The sequence below is a fragment of the Chenopodium quinoa genome, unplaced genomic scaffold (assembly GCF_001683475.1).
Source record: "Chenopodium quinoa cultivar QQ74 unplaced genomic scaffold, ASM168347v1, whole genome shotgun sequence".
Classification (NCBI taxonomy): domain Eukaryota; kingdom Viridiplantae; phylum Streptophyta; class Magnoliopsida; order Caryophyllales; family Amaranthaceae; genus Chenopodium; species Chenopodium quinoa.
The window spans coordinates 3,375,469-3,395,468 of record NW_018742484.1 but is presented as its reverse complement, the minus strand read 5'-3'; the positions used below and the strand labels follow the sequence as shown (position 1 = coordinate 3,395,468).

Here is a 20,000-nt window from a genome sequence, read left to right as displayed (position 1 = left end):
TTTGTAGATGTCGTATGGCTTTTGATTAATGAATTGATTTGTTAAAAAAAAAATTAAAAAAAAAAGTAAAAAACAATAGGGCCTAATGATTTTTTATTTTTTTTATTTTTTTAAAAGCATAGGGCCTAAGTTTTTAATCTAAGGGACTAAGTTTTTTAATGGAATTATTTAATCTTTTACTAGAAATATCACATCAATTCCCAAAAGGTACATAAAGATAACATAGTCTACAAATGGTGAAAGATCAAATAACAAAGTCTCCATTTGTGCCTTAACTCGTTAATTGACACACTTTTATTTAAGAATAACGGGAGCATTAGATAGATTTACTAAAAGACAAAACAAAAACTTGCAGAAATGTTTTTTTACTTCTAGTCTGAAATTACAGATTCAATTTTGTTTTTAAAAAAAAATTAATGTATGAATAAACTTTCTTTCTTTTCACTCTACTCCCCTACGTCTACTATAAGAGGAAAGGAATAGAATGAGACAAAAGAAACATACCATAAAACTTGAATAACCTTTCTTCTTCAATTATGTTTGATCCTTTGTGTTCACAAAATAATGAAATATTCCTAGATATTTCTGATTTTGTACCTTTAACTCAATTTGAAGGTGGTCAAATAACCCCAACATTATTAGAGCAACATAATAATGATCTTGATAATCTCCTTAACCAAATCCCCTCTTTTATAGATGACCCTCCTCTAACACCAAACCTTAATCGTAAAAAACGATCATTAGCCATTGATCGTGATCAAGAAAACAATGGCATAAACCCTTACGATAGCAAGAAAAAGCAGAAGATTATACATAGAGAGATCGAACGAAAACGAAGACTTGAAATGTCTTCCCTTCATACATCTCTAAAATCTCTACTTCCTGTTGAATACACTAAGGTAAATACTCTCTCGATTTCGTGTCACCTATACACTTTACTAACTTTTAAACTTTGTATTACATGCATTTTTATTACTTATTGTATGATTTTAAAATGTGGTTAGATTATTGCAATGTATAATTACCGATCATTTCTCAATGCATAACTCTAACAAAAAAGCTATGAGTAGTTTATTATGTTTTATTCTTTGGAAAAGTGTATGTGCGCTTGGGAAGTAGAAAAATATCAAAAAATATATTAGTTGTCTAGACTTTTTTTTTTTTTTCAAAAAATAGACAATTATGTTAGAAATTTGTGTAATTATCTCTAGCTAGTAAGCTCATTAATTACTTGAAGAAACTGTGTGATCGGAAAAAAACGTAACATGCTAAGTTTTGCATTGTGGGGGCTTTGTTTTGAATACTTCTTCTATATTAATTTTGTTGTTCAATAATTTTTTTTGAATACATACTTGGTAGAGCATAAATTAAAACTAATCCGCTTAATCTATTGATTGAGTTAGTTTTTTGATGATTATATAGTATGTATTGAACTTTTTGGACATGAATTTTACTAACAAAAGTAAGAATGATCTCTACTCCGTAGTTAATAAAAAACTTCGATTGTTAAGAAATTTATTCGAAATTTGAATTTGGATGGAAATAAAAACAAATAATTTTGTAGGGAAAGCGGTCGATATCGGATCATTTGGGAGAGGCAGTGAAGTATATACAGCAAATGCAACAAAAGATGAAAGTGTTGAATGAAAAAAGAGATGCCCTTAAAGAGGAAGTGTCAAAACTTGAAGGGCACAAAAAAAATGTTAGTGATGTGATTGTGAATGTTTTGAAAGAAAGTGTAGAGGTGATTGTGAGTACTTATTGTAGAGATGATGATGAAAATGAAGGTCAAGGGTTACCTCTATCAAAGGTTCTTCAATGTCTAGTCCAAGAAGGGTTAGATGTGGTCAGTTCTTCTTCAAAAAGAGTCAACAATATTTTTGTTCATTCTATTCAAGCTCAGGTATTGTACTCTAATGTTACACTCTTTGTCTACTAATCGTCACATCCTCTCATTCCCGCTACCAAGTTAAATATTTTCAATAAATGATTTTGTCGGAAAATAATTTTGACACACCTTTAATTAATTTTGTATATTAGTACTCTTTTTTTTTATAATAAAGAGTATCGTAACTATATTGTCATAAAGAGTGTCAAAATCATGTCGAGACAACATTTAATATTGTCTTGGAGGAATCGTAACCCTTGTTTCTAAATGAAAGGAATATCATATAAGCTATCATAATTAATTTGATTGATTGATCTTTCAATAAAAAAAATAATTTGTTTGATTATCATGAGACAATGACGGCCGACATCTCAATGATTTTATTATTATCATATAATTTTTCATCTATTTTGTTTGGTGGTATGGTTGAGAAAATATTTTCATACATAATTGACTTTACTGACCAATTATTTTAATCTTAATGACAGGAAGGAGAGGATGGCAAGATTGCCATTGATGCAACAAATCTGAAGAATAAAATACTACGTAGTTGATATCCAGAGATGAACGTTATTGTATTTTAAATTATTATTTGATTTTAAACTTTGAAAATAAAGAGTGATGGGGAATTTAGGAGTGATGGGTGTACCTGGTGTTATGAATTTATGATGTTTAATGTGCTAAATAAATAGGATCTTGCACTACCCAAGATTATTTGATTTTGTGTCGCATAGTGGACCCATGCTTATCTAAGACATGACTTCATTTTGATATCAACAAAGCTCTAGTGACCAACTTACACCATCTCTATTGGTGAGACTCACTTTGAGTATTGAAATACAAAATGTGTTGTTTTTTACCTTTAATGATGATACCCAACACACTTTTCAATTTAGCAACTCATGTGAAGTCTAATTTCTCAATGGTGAGACTCTCTAAAGTATACTAATGTTACTTTCAATTTATGACCCATCAAATCCATATTGTAAGTTTTTCAAAAAAAAAAAAAAAAAAAAAAATTAAACTTAAATAAATTACAAAATATGTTATAATATTTGATAAAGGGCCCACATACACTTTTTGTCAAATGAGACTCAAAGTTGAGTATCTAAACTTAGCAATTTTCTTTTAGAGTTGCTAAGTTTAAATACCAACTTATTGGTATCCTTTGCAAAAAATACTCTCTCTCTCCTAAAAAAAACTCCCTTAAGTCTCACCTTGGAGATAGTCTAACGCCACAAATAAATTTGGGCAATCTGCAGTAGCGAAGGCAGGATTTGAAAATTAGGGGACGAGACTTAACCTATTAAGTCAACACTTTTGTTTCATAAAAAGACGATTGTTTCGGGTTTTTTTGAATCCCTCGGGAGAGTTACAATACGGAGTATGTGCGCCTGACGTCTGTACCTGCAAAACCACGAAACTCTGGTTGGGTGGAGTTCCGCCTCCGACGATCAAGATAGTATGATTCCGGATGGGTAAAAGTGCGGAAAGTAAATAGGGTTTTCTCCCTGATTTAGAGAGATTCCGCAATTAATATTGCTCGGGTTTTGTGTCTGTATTTCTGCCTCTCCCATAAATGAGGATGCTTCCTCTATTTATAGCAGATGAGAATCTGCTCTCCCATTGGGGGTACAATGCCATGTGGCATCCTCTGATTGGATCCCTTTGGGCCTGTATGAGGGTGACACGTGTCGGTCCCTCATTGGGCCACGTGGCGGGGGGTAATTTTTACCCCAAACAACGACAACAAAAAAAAAAAGATTTAGTTTTTATACAAATTAAATTAATAAATAAATATTTCATTTTATAAATTATCAACGATAAGAAAATGATTCTACTGACTAAATTACCAATTATAATTAATGTTAATCCACAACTTCTGCATTTTAAAATATTTTTTCGGGGTCTACTTAGGAAATCAAAAGGCCTCCACCAACCCTTGGCTCCACTCCCTGCTTATATTATCACCCTTTGCTAAGAGATCCCGAGGGACATCACCAAAGGTTAAGTTATTTAGTCGAAAGATGGTATGGACTATGGGGTATTACTTTGTGTGAACTTAACCTAGTTTCACATTAACAAGAGGAAGATGAATGTTTGGTTAATTAAGATGGTTGTTTAAACTACATTACTACATCTATAATTAACACCTAATTTATTTATCTTTTCAAAAGTGTTGTAAACCCTAAGGATGTATTCTATGTTGTATGTAATGACTAATGAATGATACAAAAAATAGAGTAAAAGGCAATGTTAAATAAAAAATTTACGGCGGTGCCCCATAATATCTATGTAAATCGCTTCATAATCCCTCAAAATAAAAGTTATTGGCTATTAATTTGCTTGACTTCATTGACTAAGCTAGATTTATAAAAGTTGAATCAAACAAACAAAAACATTTGAATAACAATATTTGTTACTCAAATTGAGTAACCTGGGCTCCCTCATAAATTTGGGATCAAGATATTGGTGGAAATAATCTCTGACAAATGGAAAAAAGAAAAGGATCAATGTGAAAGCAGGGAGAATATTACTAATCCCTGAACCAATACATTTTATTTTGAGGGATTAACCCGAGAATTTAAGACCCGAACCCGAACATGAACCGACCTGGAGATGACCCGACCCGAATATGACCCGTAAATTATTGACCTGAACCATTCCCGACTTGAACCGAGATTGACCTAAACTTGTTTGAACCTGTCAAAACCCGAATTTAACCTGGTCTGTTACTAACCCGACCCGAATTCATCCTGACCTGTTACTAACCCAAATCGAATTTAACTCGACCTGTTACTAACCCAACCCGAATTTAACCCGACCTGCTACTAAACCGACCCGAATTTAACTCGACCTGTTACTAATCTGACCTGAATTTTACCGACCTATTACTAACCCAACCTGAAATTTAACCCGATCTGTTACTAACCCGAGCCGAAATCAACACGACTTGTTATTGACTCGACCTAAATTCAACCCAAATTGTTCCTGACCCGATTTCAAATCACCTTAAATTCAATTTAGACCACCTTATTAATATTGATCAAAGTATAGTTATATAGTTACGTTGTCACTTGTGTAGTTGTGTGCTTGTACAAACGAGTTACTATGATAAGTTCAATAGTCAATAGTTCAAAACATACGACTCCTTACATAGATTAATTATAGCTATTTGCTCATTTCTAATTGTTAGAATATATTTATCATATATACAATAATTAGAGAATATATGCTAAATATATTCTAAGCTACTCGTAAAGTCGTAATTTAGTAAGGCTAAAACTACTCTATATTAATATTGATCAAAGCATTTTGGCTTGGATGCAGGGAGACCAAGTCGGTCCAGGCCAGCAAAAGAAAGAAGCATCATCCCCAAATTTAAGAGTTAAATATAGTATATATTTGTTGTATAGTCAAAGGAGATAATTAACTTCCAAAATTATAGGCTATAGTTCCCTAGTATGTTGCCATATATATTGTTGTATAGTCAAAGAAAATAATTAGCTTGATAAAAATGATAATGATTTGTTTATAGTTAGCTAGAGTTTAGCCTATGATGATTGACAAAGGCATGTATATTGTATATATGCAGTTATTTTCTTAATGATAAGGAAGGAAGATATTCCCTTAATCTTTCAAAGGACTTTTTTTTCCCCATTTCTCCCTTAGACACAGTGGCGTATCCAGGATTTCCGAACTGTGGGTTCAAAATCTTAAAAAAAAAACGATGATCATATATTGATTAAAAATTCAATACATAAATTCAATTTTTTATTACAAATTATAATCATAGTAACAAAAGCTCTACAATCTACAATTATACACAAAATACACAATTAATTATCAATTAAAATCACAAGTCCCCAATAAACACAAATTTGACAATATAAACTTCTTCTAATTATCAAATTTCAATTAATAGAACAAGTAAAAATTTATAATTCTAAGTTTCTAACTTCTAACTTTCTACAATTCAATTTCTCAACAATTCAAGAATTCAACAATATATCAAAACCATAAACCAAATTAAAAAATAAAACAAGCAAACCAAGATTAAGAATTAATAGGAGTAGACTAGTAGAGGAATAAGAGATTAAGAGGACTCACAATTGTAGAACTAGAAGAACTTGAAATCTGAACTCAGAAGAGTAGAAGACAGAACAGTCGTGAGTCGTCCCTCGTCCACTCGTCCGTGTCTCCGTCACTCCGTGTGGACGTGAGGTGGTCGCCGGTCGGTGTCTCGGTGTGCGGTGCCGCGGCGGCTAGTGGCTACTGGCTAGGGTCATAGGGTGTCAAGCAAGGTTAGGGTTTTGGTGTTTGGGAATTTGGGGAAAAAAAACTTCTTCTAGTTAATCATCAATTATAATCATAGTAACAAAAGCTCTACAATCTACAATTATACACAAAATACACAATTAATTATCAATTAAAATCACAAGTCCCCAATAAACACAAATTTGACAATATAAACTTCTTCTAATTATCAAATTTCAATTAACAGAACAAGTAAAAATTTATAATTCTAAGTTTCTAACTTCTAACTTTCTACAATTCAATTTCTCAACAATTCAAGAATTCAACAATATATCAAAACCATAAACCAAATTAAAAAATAAAACAAGCAAACCAAGATTAAGAATTAATAGGAGTAGACTAGTAGAGGAATAAGAGATTAAGAGGACTCACAATTGTAGAACTAGAAGAACTTGAAATCTGAACTCAGAAGAGTAGAAGACAGAACAGTCGTGAGTCGTCCCTCGTCCACTCGTCCGTGTCTCCGTCACTCCGTGTGGACGTGAGGTGGTCGCCGGTCGGTGTCTCGGTGTGCGGTGCCGCGGCGGCTAGTGGCTACTGGCTAGGGTCATAGGGTGTCAAGCAAGGTTAGGGTTTTGGTGTTTGGGAATTTGGGGAAAAAAAAAACTTCTTCTAGTTAATCATCAATTATAATCATAGTAACAAAAGCTCTACAATCTACAATTATACACAAAATACACAATTAATTATCAATTAAAATCACAAGTCCCCAATAAACACAAATTTGACAATATAAACTTCTTCTAATTATCAAATTTCAATTAACAGAACAAGTAAAAATTTATAATTCTAAGTTTCTAACTTCTAACTTTCTACAATTCAATTTCTCAACAATTCAAGAATTCAACAATATATCAAAACCATAAACCAAATTAAAAAATAAAACAAGCAAACCAAGAGTAAGAATTAATAGGAGTAGACTAGTAGAGGAATAAGAGATTAAGAGGACTCACAATTGTAGAACTAGAAGAACTTGAAATCTGAACTCAGAAGAGTAGAAGACAGAACAGTCGTGAGTCGTCCCTCGTCCACTCGTCCGTGTCTCCGTCACTCCGTGTGGACGTGAGGTGGTCGCCGGTCGGTGTCTCGGTGTGCGGTGCCGCGGCGGCTAGTGGCTACTGGCTACGGTCATAGGGTGTCAAGCAAGGTTAGGGTTTTGGTGTTTGGGAATTTGGGGAAAAATGTCTGATGTTTGATTTTTGAAATATGAAATATTGAAATGTGAATGTAAGGAGTAATAAAAAAAAAAAAAAAGTACAAAAAAAAGAGGGCAGTAGGAGTCGAACCTAAGACCTAATATATTAAAGGGGCGCGCTGCTCTATTATTCAGAGAATTACCAATGCACCAAACTTACCCATGTGATAATTATTCTCACAAAAATTTCTTTTAAACCTTTTTTATTTTTTTTTTAAAAAAAATTAAAATTTATAATTTTTTTCCAAAAAATCTGTGGGTTCAATGAACCCCCTTGAACCCCCCCTAGATCCGCCCCTGCTTAGACATATATCATGATGATGACCTTTGTGATGTTCTGTCAACAAAACAGAGATAAAATAGATGAGCAATTACTATTTTATTTATAGAACATCCATAGTAGTAGTAAGATGAAACCGCTGAAGTAAATATAGCACGGGAGAATTTTATCTATGGGAAATTTTTTTCATGAATTTGCTTTGAGTTCCTTAGGCTTGGAAAGTTAAAAGCTTAACATTATATCCCTCACTAACACTATCTGTGCTTTGCTTACCATAATTACCTCATGTATGTCTAATACAACTCCTATGTCTATTACCATGTTCGACACTTCATTTCAATCGAAGTGCCCTTGATTATTGACAAATTGACACTCTTGCATGGGCATGGGCGCCTGACCCCTCATACGCAGCTGTTAATGTTCAAAATACTCTTGCATGTGCATTCTAAATGTAGTCAATTACAGATTACGAATACTATTTGACCTTAGGCTTGTTTGTTTCATCTTATATTTTATAAAAAAAAAATTATAATTTCATATAAAAAAAAATAATTTCGGATAATGATTGAATTGAACGTGATAATGATTGAATGCGAGCATGAGTATATGACAATGACATGATAATAATCTGACCTGAATAATTTACCATCGATCATGACTTGACTTGTTTGGACTCAAGAAAATGGTGACCCGAACTAGAGCTGTTAAAAGGCTTTTATTGGTCTTTTATTTTTCTAATTTTATTATTCATTTACCTATTTAATCTTATTTAAATGTTTTAAATAATTCCATTCAAATGTTTTAAAAAAAAATGTCATTAAAAAAAAAACGTGAACTCGGATATGAACTCATAAAAAATAAACTAGTTTAGATAATTTCAAATAAAAAAAGTTTAGAAAAAAAAAGTAATTGTATTTTAACTTATCTAAACTAAACCTATTTTAACCGAATTTATATGAACTTATTATATTTTATCTAAACTTATTTGAACATGTCATCTCGAATATGAACTTATCTGAAATTGTTATCCTTAAAATGAGTGGAATCAATGTGAATATATTAGAATAGGGTTTGAACTTATCTTCTAAAAATCTAAACTAAACCTATCTTAATGGAATTAATATGAACTTATTATGTAGATCTTATCTAAACTTATTAGAGCTTATTAGCTCGAATTTAAACTTATTTGAAATTATTTCTCTTACAATAAATGAAGTAATTTATAATGGTTAAATGTGAACGTCATTACATGAACTGTTAACAAACCGACCCAAAAAATGTACCCAAACCCAATATGACCCGACCTTAAATCAACTCGAAACCCAGATTAACCAAATATTTGAGACCCGAACCTGAACACGACCTGACTTGAAAATGACCCGACTTAATTATAACCTACAAATTATTGACTTGAACCAACCCCGACTTGAACCTGAACATGACCCGACCTGATTGTAACCCGCAAATTATTGACTTGAACCCAAGAATGACCCGACCTGATTATAACCTGCAAATTATTGACTTGAATCGAACCCGACTCAAACCCGAGAATGACCCGACCTGATTATAACCCGCAAATTATTGACTTGAACCGAATCTGACTCGAACCCGAGAATGACCCTAACCCGTTTTAACCCGAATTTAACCGACCTATTATTCACCCAACCCGAATGTAACCCGACCTGTTATTAACCCGACCCAAACCCGATAAGATGTATGACCCGACTTGACCCGCCTCAAGAATGACCCAACCCGAACTCGACCCGCATAGGTTACGACATTAACCAAAATTGATCCGACCCACATTTACTCAATCCAAACCTGACCTATAGAACGGAATTGACAACTTTACACATGTTAGTAAACTTCAATACTACAAAAATGGCCTAGGAGATTGGGCAAAATATGCCTAAGAAACCGGAAAATTTCGGTGCCTAGGTAGTAGGTCTCTTACCCTAAGAGACCGGAAATTTGGTCAAGTATCTTAGAGTAAGCAAACAAACCAGTTATTTCTTAAAACAGGTCTCTTAGATTCTTCCAAGAGCATAAAACAACCAAGGCAAAGGCACCGAATATTTTTGCATCACCGGTTTCCTAGATATTGTTTAATACACCTGTTCCAAGAGATAACCACTCTTTGATTATTTTTTGAAAAAAAATAAATAATGATTTCAAGGTTGTTGCTTTGTCCCACGATTAATGCTCCACATATATCAACACTTATTATAGATTTATCTAATTAAAAACATACAGAGTATGAATTAGTCAAGCCCAATTACAAATCTTAATTATTAAAACTGTAATACTTCGTACATCAAAGATTCAAAGCAATAAAAATGCATTACTCTAATACATGAGCCTCTAATTTTCATAATTCAAAGCAAATACATATCGTCGACTATAACATTGATCTTGACCAGATTCATGCAATTAAGCTGCTTCATTTCACCTCTTTCAATTGCATACATATCCATTGTAACTTAATCAGATTCAGTGTATATACTGCAAAAACATAATAGTACATGTAAGTCGATTGAATTTCAAAAAACAGATTTAATCTTCTGTCAAAAAAAAAAAAAAAAAAAAAAAAAAAAAAAACAGATTTAATCAAATACTTCAAAATATGAAATTAAATTGAATTTAAATAAATCAAAATTGCATACGAAGTCGAATTTTTGTGTGTATAAAATTTTCTGGAAGCATTTCTCATACTTGAATTATATGGGTTTTTGCTATGGACCTAAGATTACATACACAAAAAAAAAAAAAAAAAAAAAATGTTTCGAGGTTCATAGAAATTTTTTATTACGAAATCAATTTTCTTTCTTGAATACTACTATTAAGTGAGCATTAACAAGATTAAAAAAAAAACTGAGATAGATGAAATTAATTTGTAAAAATAAAAATTTACCATGTATTTAAATTGAAAGCGGCTTACCTGGAATTCGACGGAGGTTATTGACGATCTCGTTGGAAATACGACGATGGGACGAAATGACGATAGCTCGAAGCGTATCAAGTTCTTAGAAGTTGTTAATCTGTTAAGGTTTTTTTTATTATGAATGAAAGAGTTAAGTGATAAAAATTATTAAGGAACAATAGAAAATTTAGAAAATGAAAATGAGTAAAGGGGAATTGCAACTATATTACCGAGAATTTTTTTTGTTTTGTTTTTGAGAGCATATTACTGAGAAATTAATGGGAGGTTTTTCTTTTTTATTTTCTGTATTGAGGTGGGCTGTTTTTTTTATGGAGAATAAGGGGGGCGGTAAGGCAGTTTTTATGGTGTCTTTTTTGTAGTAGTTCCTTAGGCCTTTTTTTGTAGTGGTGCTTCAAGAAAATGAAAACAATAAAGTAAATAAATCAAATATGAATTAACATATAGATTTGGGACCAAACCCTCATAACTATCAACTTTTCATGTCGAGGTCGAATGCAACGTCGAGTATGGTTTGGGGTATTCGAATCACGCAAAGGAAGTATTGCGTTTGTTTTGGGGTGTTTAGGCTAAGAGCATTGGAATTGAGAATTTCGGGTGTGATGAACTCTGGGTTATGAGGATTATGATGAATGTTGATGATTGTTGTTGATGGTTGTGACTAATTTGAAAACGGAGAAACCAACCTCTATTTATAAGAAAAAAAAAAGAGTCTGAATGATCAGAAAAGATCATAAGTTCTAAATAAAATAGAACAACTTTTGACGTGACGCGATAGGATTGTTGCGTCGCGCTAGGTGCTGTCGCGCCACGTCAAGACTGTCACAGTGCGATGGTCCTGACGTTGTGCGTTGTTCTAAAAGATTGCAAAGTTGTACGGAGTTTGATTTCTAGTGGAACTATGTTTGTAGAAGATATTCGAACGTCTTTGTATTCGAATAGAACAAGGATTATCATTTGAGAAGTTTTATTCAATTTTGAACTTCTTTGATCTTTATCTTTTTGGAAAGGATATATATAGATTAGAACCTTCTAGAGGATTCTAAAAGTTCCTAACTAATTAGGATTGGGAATATGATCATATAGGGCCTAAACAAAATATTTGGACCCCATATAATCATTGGGTCATAGGTAAGGTGGACCTAGACTCGACTTGGGCTCGGTTTAGTATTTTGGACATAACTTATTCGTTTTAAGTCGAATTTGGGCTTATAATATATCGTTGGAAAATTCTTTTCAAGCCTCATCCAACTAAGAAATAATTGGACCAGGAATATGGACCAAAATAATCAGGTTTGGACGTTTTTGTAATTTAGGAACAAAATGAATGTTTTTAAAGACACGAAATGGATGATTTTGGTTTAAGGACACGAAATGAATGATTTTGAATTAAACATTTTAAGTAAGGTTAGAAATATGGTCGAGGCTTAAGGAAACTTTGCGAGACTATTCAACTCTTTATCGAACTCGTTAATCTAAACATGAAAGGTACTCATCACTAGGTTTGGTTTTTGGGGAGACACAATTAAGTGTCTACAGGTGATAATGTGCACAAGTAAAATTGTGTGGGTGATGAGATGTGCATCACAAAATGATGTAAAAGCAAAAGTAAATTTCGTAGAGGTCAAACGTGAAGATTGAATAGTCATTGTAATCCAATTTGAAGAAAAGGGGCGTGTTGGAATATTTGCTTCAAATTGTTAGTGGTTAGTTAACTCCTAATGTATAGGAATATGTTCTACTAAGTATTAGTTTGTGTTAGTGGAGTCATAATAGTTGTGGGTTAGTTTAGTGGGTTAATGTTAGCATGATCAATGATCATGGGATCATGTTTCTTACTTATAGCTTAGTTATTTTGCACTATATATATGTTGCTATGTAGTACGTTTTTCATTGGATTGAATATATAAAAGTTATTCTTTCCCTTCTCTCATCTCACTCATTATAATTTTAACAAACTAGGGTTACTCACAAGTGTAAAGTTGAACCAAATGTAGACTAATTTTTGAACACCAGATCGATTTGGATTGGTTTTAGATTTTATTTTATAAACGTATTAAACTTTTTGTATAATACTCCATTCGTTCTTTTTTGCTCTTCCCATATGATATCTTGGCACTATTTATACGATGAAATAATCTTCTAAATTACTCACTATATATAAAATACAATATATATAGTCATGTTGAATTCTAAACTGAATTATTATTATTATTATTATTGTTGTTGTTGTTGTTGTTGTTGTTGTTGTTGTTGTTGTTGTTGTTGTTGTTGTTGTTGTTGTTGTTGTTTTTTAAAAAAAAAACTGACATAGTCAAACAACCTACAAAACATTTGTGGGAAGTTGAGATACAATCTGAGCTCCCACTCCTCTAGCTATAGCAAATTCTAATCCTAGTGAAGATATGGGTTACAGCACGTGCCCCAATGTCTTGAGTCTTCGAGAATTTTTGAACCCGCTTCAACAATGCAACATCCCCCCTTCTCTAATTCCCCGAGAGAAGAAAAGGAGAAAGGAAGGAAACCGTACCTAATCACCCGACAACTAGCTTCATACTTAACCCGCTTACGATGAGCCGCATCAGTCACAACCCGGCCAGGAACAAAGTCATGCAACTCAGACTGAGTCAAAGGAGGTTGAAGACCCTGTCAAATCAACACACTCATCGCGACCCCGCTCCCAAGAATAAAGTAACACATCTGCAGGTCCGAGGCCCCGTCGTTCCCCCCAAACAAGCTAATGTTAACCTCCTTTTATTTCTTGCTGAAATCCCAGACCGATAGCAAATATCCCAAGCAAAAACCCTTGAGCAAGGAGAGCACGACGCCAAAATAGAGAACAAAGGTACACCCAACCGGTAACACAACACAATTCACAATAAGTCTTAGTGTTTATCATCTGACCCAACCCCGAAATAGGGACCGCCCGAAGCCAAGCCGAGGTGTATTCTCCTTGTTGTGACTTCCACAACACAAACTGATGAGGAGGTAAAGAAAATGCGGATTCCGCAAACGCAGTAACCTTTGTGAAATATATATCTGCCAATTTCTTCATAAATTTTGGGGCAGCGACCTCAATAGGATTACTTAAAGTGTCATACTCCACATTTCTATTAAATAAACTCAGCCCATTGTCAAAGGCGCGGCCAGAGCCAACAATACCATCATGCCGTAGAAGCATAGTTTGCAAGCCAGTAGACTATAAACGAGAAGCGAGAAAAGTATAGTGCCTAACAACACTCGCGGAATAAACACCTAGCCCACCAAACGCAAAAGGTAAAGTGGCAAGTCGCCACTGCCATTTGCTAAATCGTGGCCCCAAAGTAGTAACAATCTGCTCTAAGGAAAACTGGAGAACTCCATCAAATGAGTAGTAGCAGCAGTAGTAGCAAGAGTAGTAGCACCAATAGCAGGAGTAGCACCAGCAGCAGTAGTAGTAGCAGGACTAGCATTAGTAGTAGTAGCAAGAGGAGCAGTAGCAGTAGCAAGAGCAGTAGCAGCAGTAGTAGTAGCAACAATAACAACAACAGTAGTAGCAGCAGTAGTAGTAGCAGTAGTAATAGTAGTGGTAGCAGTAGTAGTAGCAACAGTAGTAGCAGTAGAAAATACGTCTCAAAAATACGGGGTATTACAAGCCCATCCACCAAAACTATCCTTTACGCCACCCCCACCGTAAATCACCATCAAGCACCACCAACCACCAAATTAATTACCACCAAAAACAATTTCCCCTGCAACAACCATACCAACAACTGTAGAACTGGAAGATGAAGTGAGAGACGTCGAAGAGGGAGGAGATGCGGTTGATGGCGGGGTAGCAAATGGGATGCAGGTGTGACGTCGCAGTAGAGGGAAGGGAGATGAGGTGAGGTGATAAGGAGGTGGTGGAGGTCGGGGGTTGCTGTGGTTATGGTGCAGCAGTGAGAAAGTGTTGGGTCCATGGTGGTTTTAGGGAAGAGAGAGATAGGAGCGTGTGATATGATTATGGTATGCAACTTCCAACTTAGTTTAGATGTTGAAATTTCTGGGAGGTGGGGGTGATGATGACTGATGAGGTGGTGGACAGAAAGGGTGGCCTGGTCAGTGGCAGAACCAAGGGGGGTTGTGTTGGGCCATGGCCTCCCCCTTGGTTTTGGTATGTATTAAAAATTGCAATAATTTATATTAAGTGTGTTATAGTTCAGTTGATAATAGAATAATTAGATCTATTTTAGAGGTCTTAAGTTCGAAACTTGCTCCTAACATTTCTTTAGCTTTTATTTAATATTGCTCCTCATATTTTTTTTTCAATATTATATTTGTGCACAATAATACATATATTATGTTTGGCCCTTCTAATAAAAAATTATGGCTCCGCCCCTGGGCCTGATTATTAGTGGTTGCGAGTTTTGGGGGTGGTGGTAGTGGCTATGGAAGGGGCTGAGGTTGTAGGTGAATGGTTAATTAAATTAAATAAATAAAAAGTTAATTCTCTAGGAAAAAAAATTAAATTGATATCACAGGTTGTAGGTTAAAGAGACTAATTTTAGAAGGAACCCCTATAGTTGAGATAGATTATTCTAATTTAAACTGTAATTGGGATTAAAATGAGAAGGGAGATAATATTTTGGATTATTTTGTTAATTTTTCCAAAACTTTCATATTATCTCCAAATTATGATTTAAAACAAACTATTCCAAACCAATCAAATGAAAATTTCTTGTTCGTCACGCCTACTAACCAATTGGTAAAGGGTCATACTATTTTAGTTTTATATAGTGGGATTTGTTGTATGATAGTGATATAACATTCAACATATAAACAAATAAACAATCACAGATTAGTTAGTTTGATGTTATACCCCTTCAAATTCAATCACAAGTTTCACAGTAACGAGCGAGACAACATTGTTACTTTATGACATTTTTTCAACAAATGCAGCCCCTAATACTTCCTCCGTTTTTTTTAGTTACATTACTTTTTTAAAACGAAAGTTCGAATTAGTTGTATCACTTTTCTTTTTAATTAATAGACTCTCTCTAATTCTCTAACTCTCTACTATCACATGGGTCCATCTTTTTCTATATTCACTATCTCTCTTATCTCAAAAAATTGTCTAGGAGTCCAAAACAAAGAAAGTATATTTTACGTACTATTTATTCAAGGAATTCGATTTCTTTGTTTCTCTCTCTATTTTTTTTCCAAATTATTTTTTCCCAAATATTTTATGATCGATAAAAATAGAATGCAATAAGTATTACTCCATCCGTCTCATAATAAAAAGTTTGCTTTCCTTTTTAAGTAAACCAAAATACAATACATGTTTCTATTTAAAGGTTATACTTTTTGACATTATTACCCTCTTTTTGATGAGTTGTCATTTTTTTCCTTTTCTTTTTTGTATTTTTGACATCAATTTCCAACACTTTCTCTCTCTATCTATTCAATTATTCTCAACTACTTTTTCTTTCTCTCTATTTCTCTCTGACCCCACATGCATATATGTAATTCTAATCATTAGTTTCAATGAATTTATAACTTTCTTAATTCCCGTAAAAAAAAACCCAAATAGATTTTGTATTGTGAGACGGAGGGGGTACTAATTTGCTATATTATTGGTGGGCTGCTTTACGCCTTCACCTATACTTGTATTAATATGAAGTTTTAAACATGTGATTAAATGAATCTGAAATATATGGCTTTATTGTAATTAAGCACGTTTAAAGCGCCTCTTCGACTTTTTCTACACTAAACTGAGAAACCAAGATAAAAGTATTGTAAATGACTGATTGAGCATGTTTGAATTTTTAAAGTTAGTTATTTTTGCCTTTTATTTTCTTGATCTAAGGCAATTTCAAAACCCCTCCAGGCCTCGATCTTGCATTTTTCATATTATCAACGGACAACGGGTTCAATACTTGTTGGGAGGGTTAATGGCTATAATCATATACTACGTATATTTTTATGATATCATGATAAATTTTAACTTTTAACTTTTAAGTACGTATTGCACTAAGCAAAAATCTGCATAATAAGAAGAGAGATTGACAGCACAATGTCAAAAACACATTAGTAACAATTTAAATAACCCACCGACTTTATGAGTTAATCATCTCTTTATTATTCTGGCTAGGATAATACTCATAATAGTCTCAAGTCACATATCACATGTGGGTTAACTTAATCACTTTAGAAAAAGTCTCTCTCTCTCTCTCTCTCTCTCTTTTTTTTTTTTTTTTTTTTTTTTTTTTTTTTTTTTTTTTAAGGTTGTTGACAAATAGCAAAAGTCTAAATTTAACCCTTGAGATGGGTTGTTACTTTACAGTAAGGGCATGTATTGTTCACCTTAGATTCACTTATTTCAAGTTTAATAAGTTCAGATAAGTTAAGTTCAAAAAAAATATTTTTGATATACATAAATACGAATTACTACTAACATAAGTTTAGGAAAATGGTTTCCAATCAATCTTAAACAATCAGAACCCTAACGTAACATAAAAGAAAAATGTAACTCTTGAAAGATCGTAAATATGAAATAGAGGGAGTATTGGTACCGAGGTGCATGTTAAGTTAGATAACCCGAGGAATTGAAACTAATGATTAAGTTAGTTCCAAATAACGTTAGTTCTGCGTGTATATAAATCTCACATTATTGTGGACCAGGTCCACGCAAGAATTTCTAATTACTACATAAAAAAATATAATAAATATTAATCCCCAATCACCCCAACTTTCTACTTACTTCATAAAAAATTATAATAAATATAATTTTTTTTGTCTATCTTGCATCTAAATCACATCCAAATTCCAAATTATCATATTATTATGATGAGATACTATACATGCATTGTTATCGTCCTCAATTATTTGAATTATTATAATTCCAAACATTTATATATACATTTAATTTTATGTTACAATCACTATAAATTGCTATAAATCACGAAACCTTAAACAAAAATCCAAAGAACAAAACTTTACTCAGACTTTATCAACCTCGTACTATTAATAATCCATGGACCGCAATCCTCCAACTTCATCGGATCCCTTCGATTACGATTTGATATCACTAGATGATGGGCTAATGCAGCTTATCAATAATGTTTTTCCACAAACCCCTCAAAATCATGATGTTTCAGCTTTGTCAACTACTTCAACAGAGAATCAAGCTCAGTATTCTCATGATAATCAATTGAGTTTTAGTAACTCATTTCATGCTTCAACTCAACTACCTCAACATAATGTTGTGGAGTTCAACTTTGCCTCAGCCCCCGCCCCAGCCCCTACCCCAGCCCCGGCCCCGGCCCCGAATAAGGATGAGGCCGGGAAGAAGAAAGCGAAGGCCATGGAAATCGAGCGGAAGAGGAGGCATGATATGTCCTCCCTCTACCAAGAACTTCGGTCGTTACTACCTCCTGGACTTATTAATAAGGTCAGAACTACTTTATGTACTTCTCGTGATTGTATTAAAAAATATTTTCGCATTAATGTGATCATTATTGTTCTCTAGAATTTTCGTGTTTGTGATAGATTTGTTACAATGGTTCAAAAAATGAGCCCCTATATACTACAATATATATCGAATTAAGATTATTGTTATTTATATGGTTAATAGAGCTAAGAGTAAGGCCGTTTTTTCCTAATGTATATGTTGCATTATTGTCCGATTGATGTAGCAGAAGAAACAGTCGATTTCGGATCTCTTGCAAGTGACAACAAACCATATAAGCAGCGTGGAGGAGGGAATAAAAGCACTAAATGATAAAAGAGATGAATTATTGAAAATGACATCAGGTGCTGGAAGTTCAAGCAGTAGTAGCACTTCAAAACAGCAGCAAAGTCATCATGTGACAGTAACACCTTGTAAAGATGGACTAATTGAAGTTATTGTTAGTACAAGTGTATTGGATAACGACGATCATGAAAATAACAGAGGTTTTCGCCTTTCGAAAATGCTCCGTTTACTCGGTGCAGAAGGGCTAAATGTGATCAACTGTGTTTCATCAAGAATTGGCAGTAATGTGGTTCACACCATACACGCACAGGTAATATATATACGTACGTACTTCATGTATTGCCCCCTCCATCCCCATAAGATTGCCCCGTTAGAATATATATTATATTACTGGTTTAAAACGTGTTTTAGACATCATAAAAGTTTTACCAAGCAATTTTTAAGGGCCGACAAAGGAAATAAACCGTATTACTTATATGATATGTATATATTTTGTTTGTATTTGTAGTTGATCTGATTATCAGTGACTATGTTCCTGCAGGGTGATGATGGGAGAGGCATTGATCTATGTCTATTGCGGCAGACATTGATGGATCACTCATGAATTATTATGAATGATAAAATTAATAAAATCATATTCTCATACTATTTTGTACTATATTATTATAATATATGAGTATGTGGCTTTATTTTCCTTGGCGTAATTATTTTCTTAATCTATTTTAAGAGGCATCTTAGCCTAGTTTTTAAGTAGGACAAAGAGTTGGACGAATTTTATTGAGAGTAGGTACAATAGTATTTCCCCTGGCCTATTATTCCTTAATTAATGTACTTTTTATTTGTTATAAAGTGGGATGTTTCTTATATAAAGTGGATCATGTAACCCACTAGATTAGATCATTGAAGTATAGATAAGTAATTAAGTATCAAATACTTCCTTTTTTTACAAAAATACAGTTGTTTGGGAAGGCTATGCCTCAACACTCACCATTACATGTAAAGTCTCTCAGCTCTAATATTGTCAAATATGATGTTTCATGGGTCAAAGCGCATTGTTTCACTCAGCTCTCCTCAGATGGATAAGTTGGCCTAGCTGTTATTGACCTGGTTCCGACACCATGCATGTTAAATTCGGGCAGATGCCACACCTTCACCAAGAGAAAAAGTCATTTCACAAGTTCAAAGAGATTCCATTCCAAAAACATATGGCGATAGGATGGAGGAGTAGCCCCTTAACTTTATAAAATGTTTTGTTCTCCCATCTTTTATCAATGTAAGACATATACATGTATTTTTGAGAAAGTTATGCCAACATATAAACCTGTATTTAACTTGAACTTTTGAGTTAATTGGAAATAAGGTGATATGAATATAATATGAATTTGATTACTTCCATCGTCTTTTATTAGATGACTCCTAGGCAATTTTTGGAGATGATAGAGATAGATAGAAAGAAAAAGGTGAGCCCGTGTGATATATATAAGAGAGATATATATAGAGATTTTACAAACCAAACAAGAAAGTGATACATTTAAATTAAATCTTCCAATTATAGAAAGTGATGCATCTAAAAAATATTAAGGAAGTATTTTTTTATTGTTCACATTATGTTCACATATTCGAAAAAATAAAACTAAATAAGATTTAATAAGTATGGACAAATAAGAT

At 33.4% G+C, this 20,000-nt stretch overlaps 2 protein-coding genes and 1 long non-coding RNA gene across 3 annotated transcripts; 2 read left to right on the top strand and 1 right to left on the bottom strand.

Annotated features, from left to right (window-relative positions):
• The first annotated feature begins 459 nt into the window (after positions 1 to 459).
• Positions 460 to 2,597, top strand: LOC110719265 (transcription factor bHLH36-like). The gene is made up of 3 exons (XM_021898158.1): positions 460 to 899; positions 1,565 to 1,903; positions 2,377 to 2,597. Exons 1-3 carry the CDS (start codon positions 537 to 539, stop codon positions 2,440 to 2,442), a joined length of 768 nt encoding a protein of 255 aa, XP_021753850.1. The 5' UTR covers positions 460 to 536; the 3' UTR covers positions 2,443 to 2,597.
• A 7,294-nt stretch (positions 2,598 to 9,891) lies between these two features.
• LOC110719264 lies at positions 9,892 to 10,899 on the bottom strand. Its single transcript, XR_002511052.1, has 2 exons — positions 10,619 to 10,899; positions 9,892 to 10,182 (listed from the first exon to the last, which is right to left on the bottom strand). It is a non-coding gene; the product is annotated as an uncharacterized LOC110719264 (long non-coding RNA).
• A 5,815-nt stretch (positions 10,900 to 16,714) lies between these two features.
• Positions 16,715 to 19,677, top strand: LOC110719263 (transcription factor bHLH118-like). Its single transcript, XM_021898157.1, has 3 exons — positions 16,715 to 18,029; positions 18,277 to 18,642; positions 18,874 to 19,677. The coding sequence occupies exons 1-3, from the start codon at positions 17,613 to 17,615 to the stop codon at positions 18,934 to 18,936; spliced, it is 846 nt and encodes a 281-aa protein (XP_021753849.1). The 5' UTR covers positions 16,715 to 17,612; the 3' UTR covers positions 18,937 to 19,677.
• The last annotated feature ends 323 nt before the right edge of the window (positions 19,678 to 20,000 follow it).

Excerpts from the sequence above, each read along its gene's own strand:
- LOC110719263 (XM_021898157.1), top strand. The coding sequence starts at position 17,613 with ATGGACCGCAATCCTCCAACTTCATCGGATCCCTTCGATTACGATTTG. Across the intron at positions 18,030-18,276 it reads CTCCTGGACTTATTAATAAG|AAGAAACAGTCGATTTCGGA; the intron begins GTCAGAACTACT and ends TTGATGTAGCAG. Across the intron at positions 18,643-18,873 it reads TTCACACCATACACGCACAG|GGTGATGATGGGAGAGGCAT; the intron begins GTAATATATATA and ends ATGTTCCTGCAG.
- LOC110719265 (XM_021898158.1), top strand. The coding sequence starts at position 537 with ATGTTTGATCCTTTGTGTTCACAAAATAATGAAATATTCCTAGATATT. Across the intron at positions 900-1,564 it reads TTCCTGTTGAATACACTAAG|GGAAAGCGGTCGATATCGGA; the intron begins GTAAATACTCTC and ends ATAATTTTGTAG. Across the intron at positions 1,904-2,376 it reads TTCATTCTATTCAAGCTCAG|GAAGGAGAGGATGGCAAGAT; the intron begins GTATTGTACTCT and ends TCTTAATGACAG.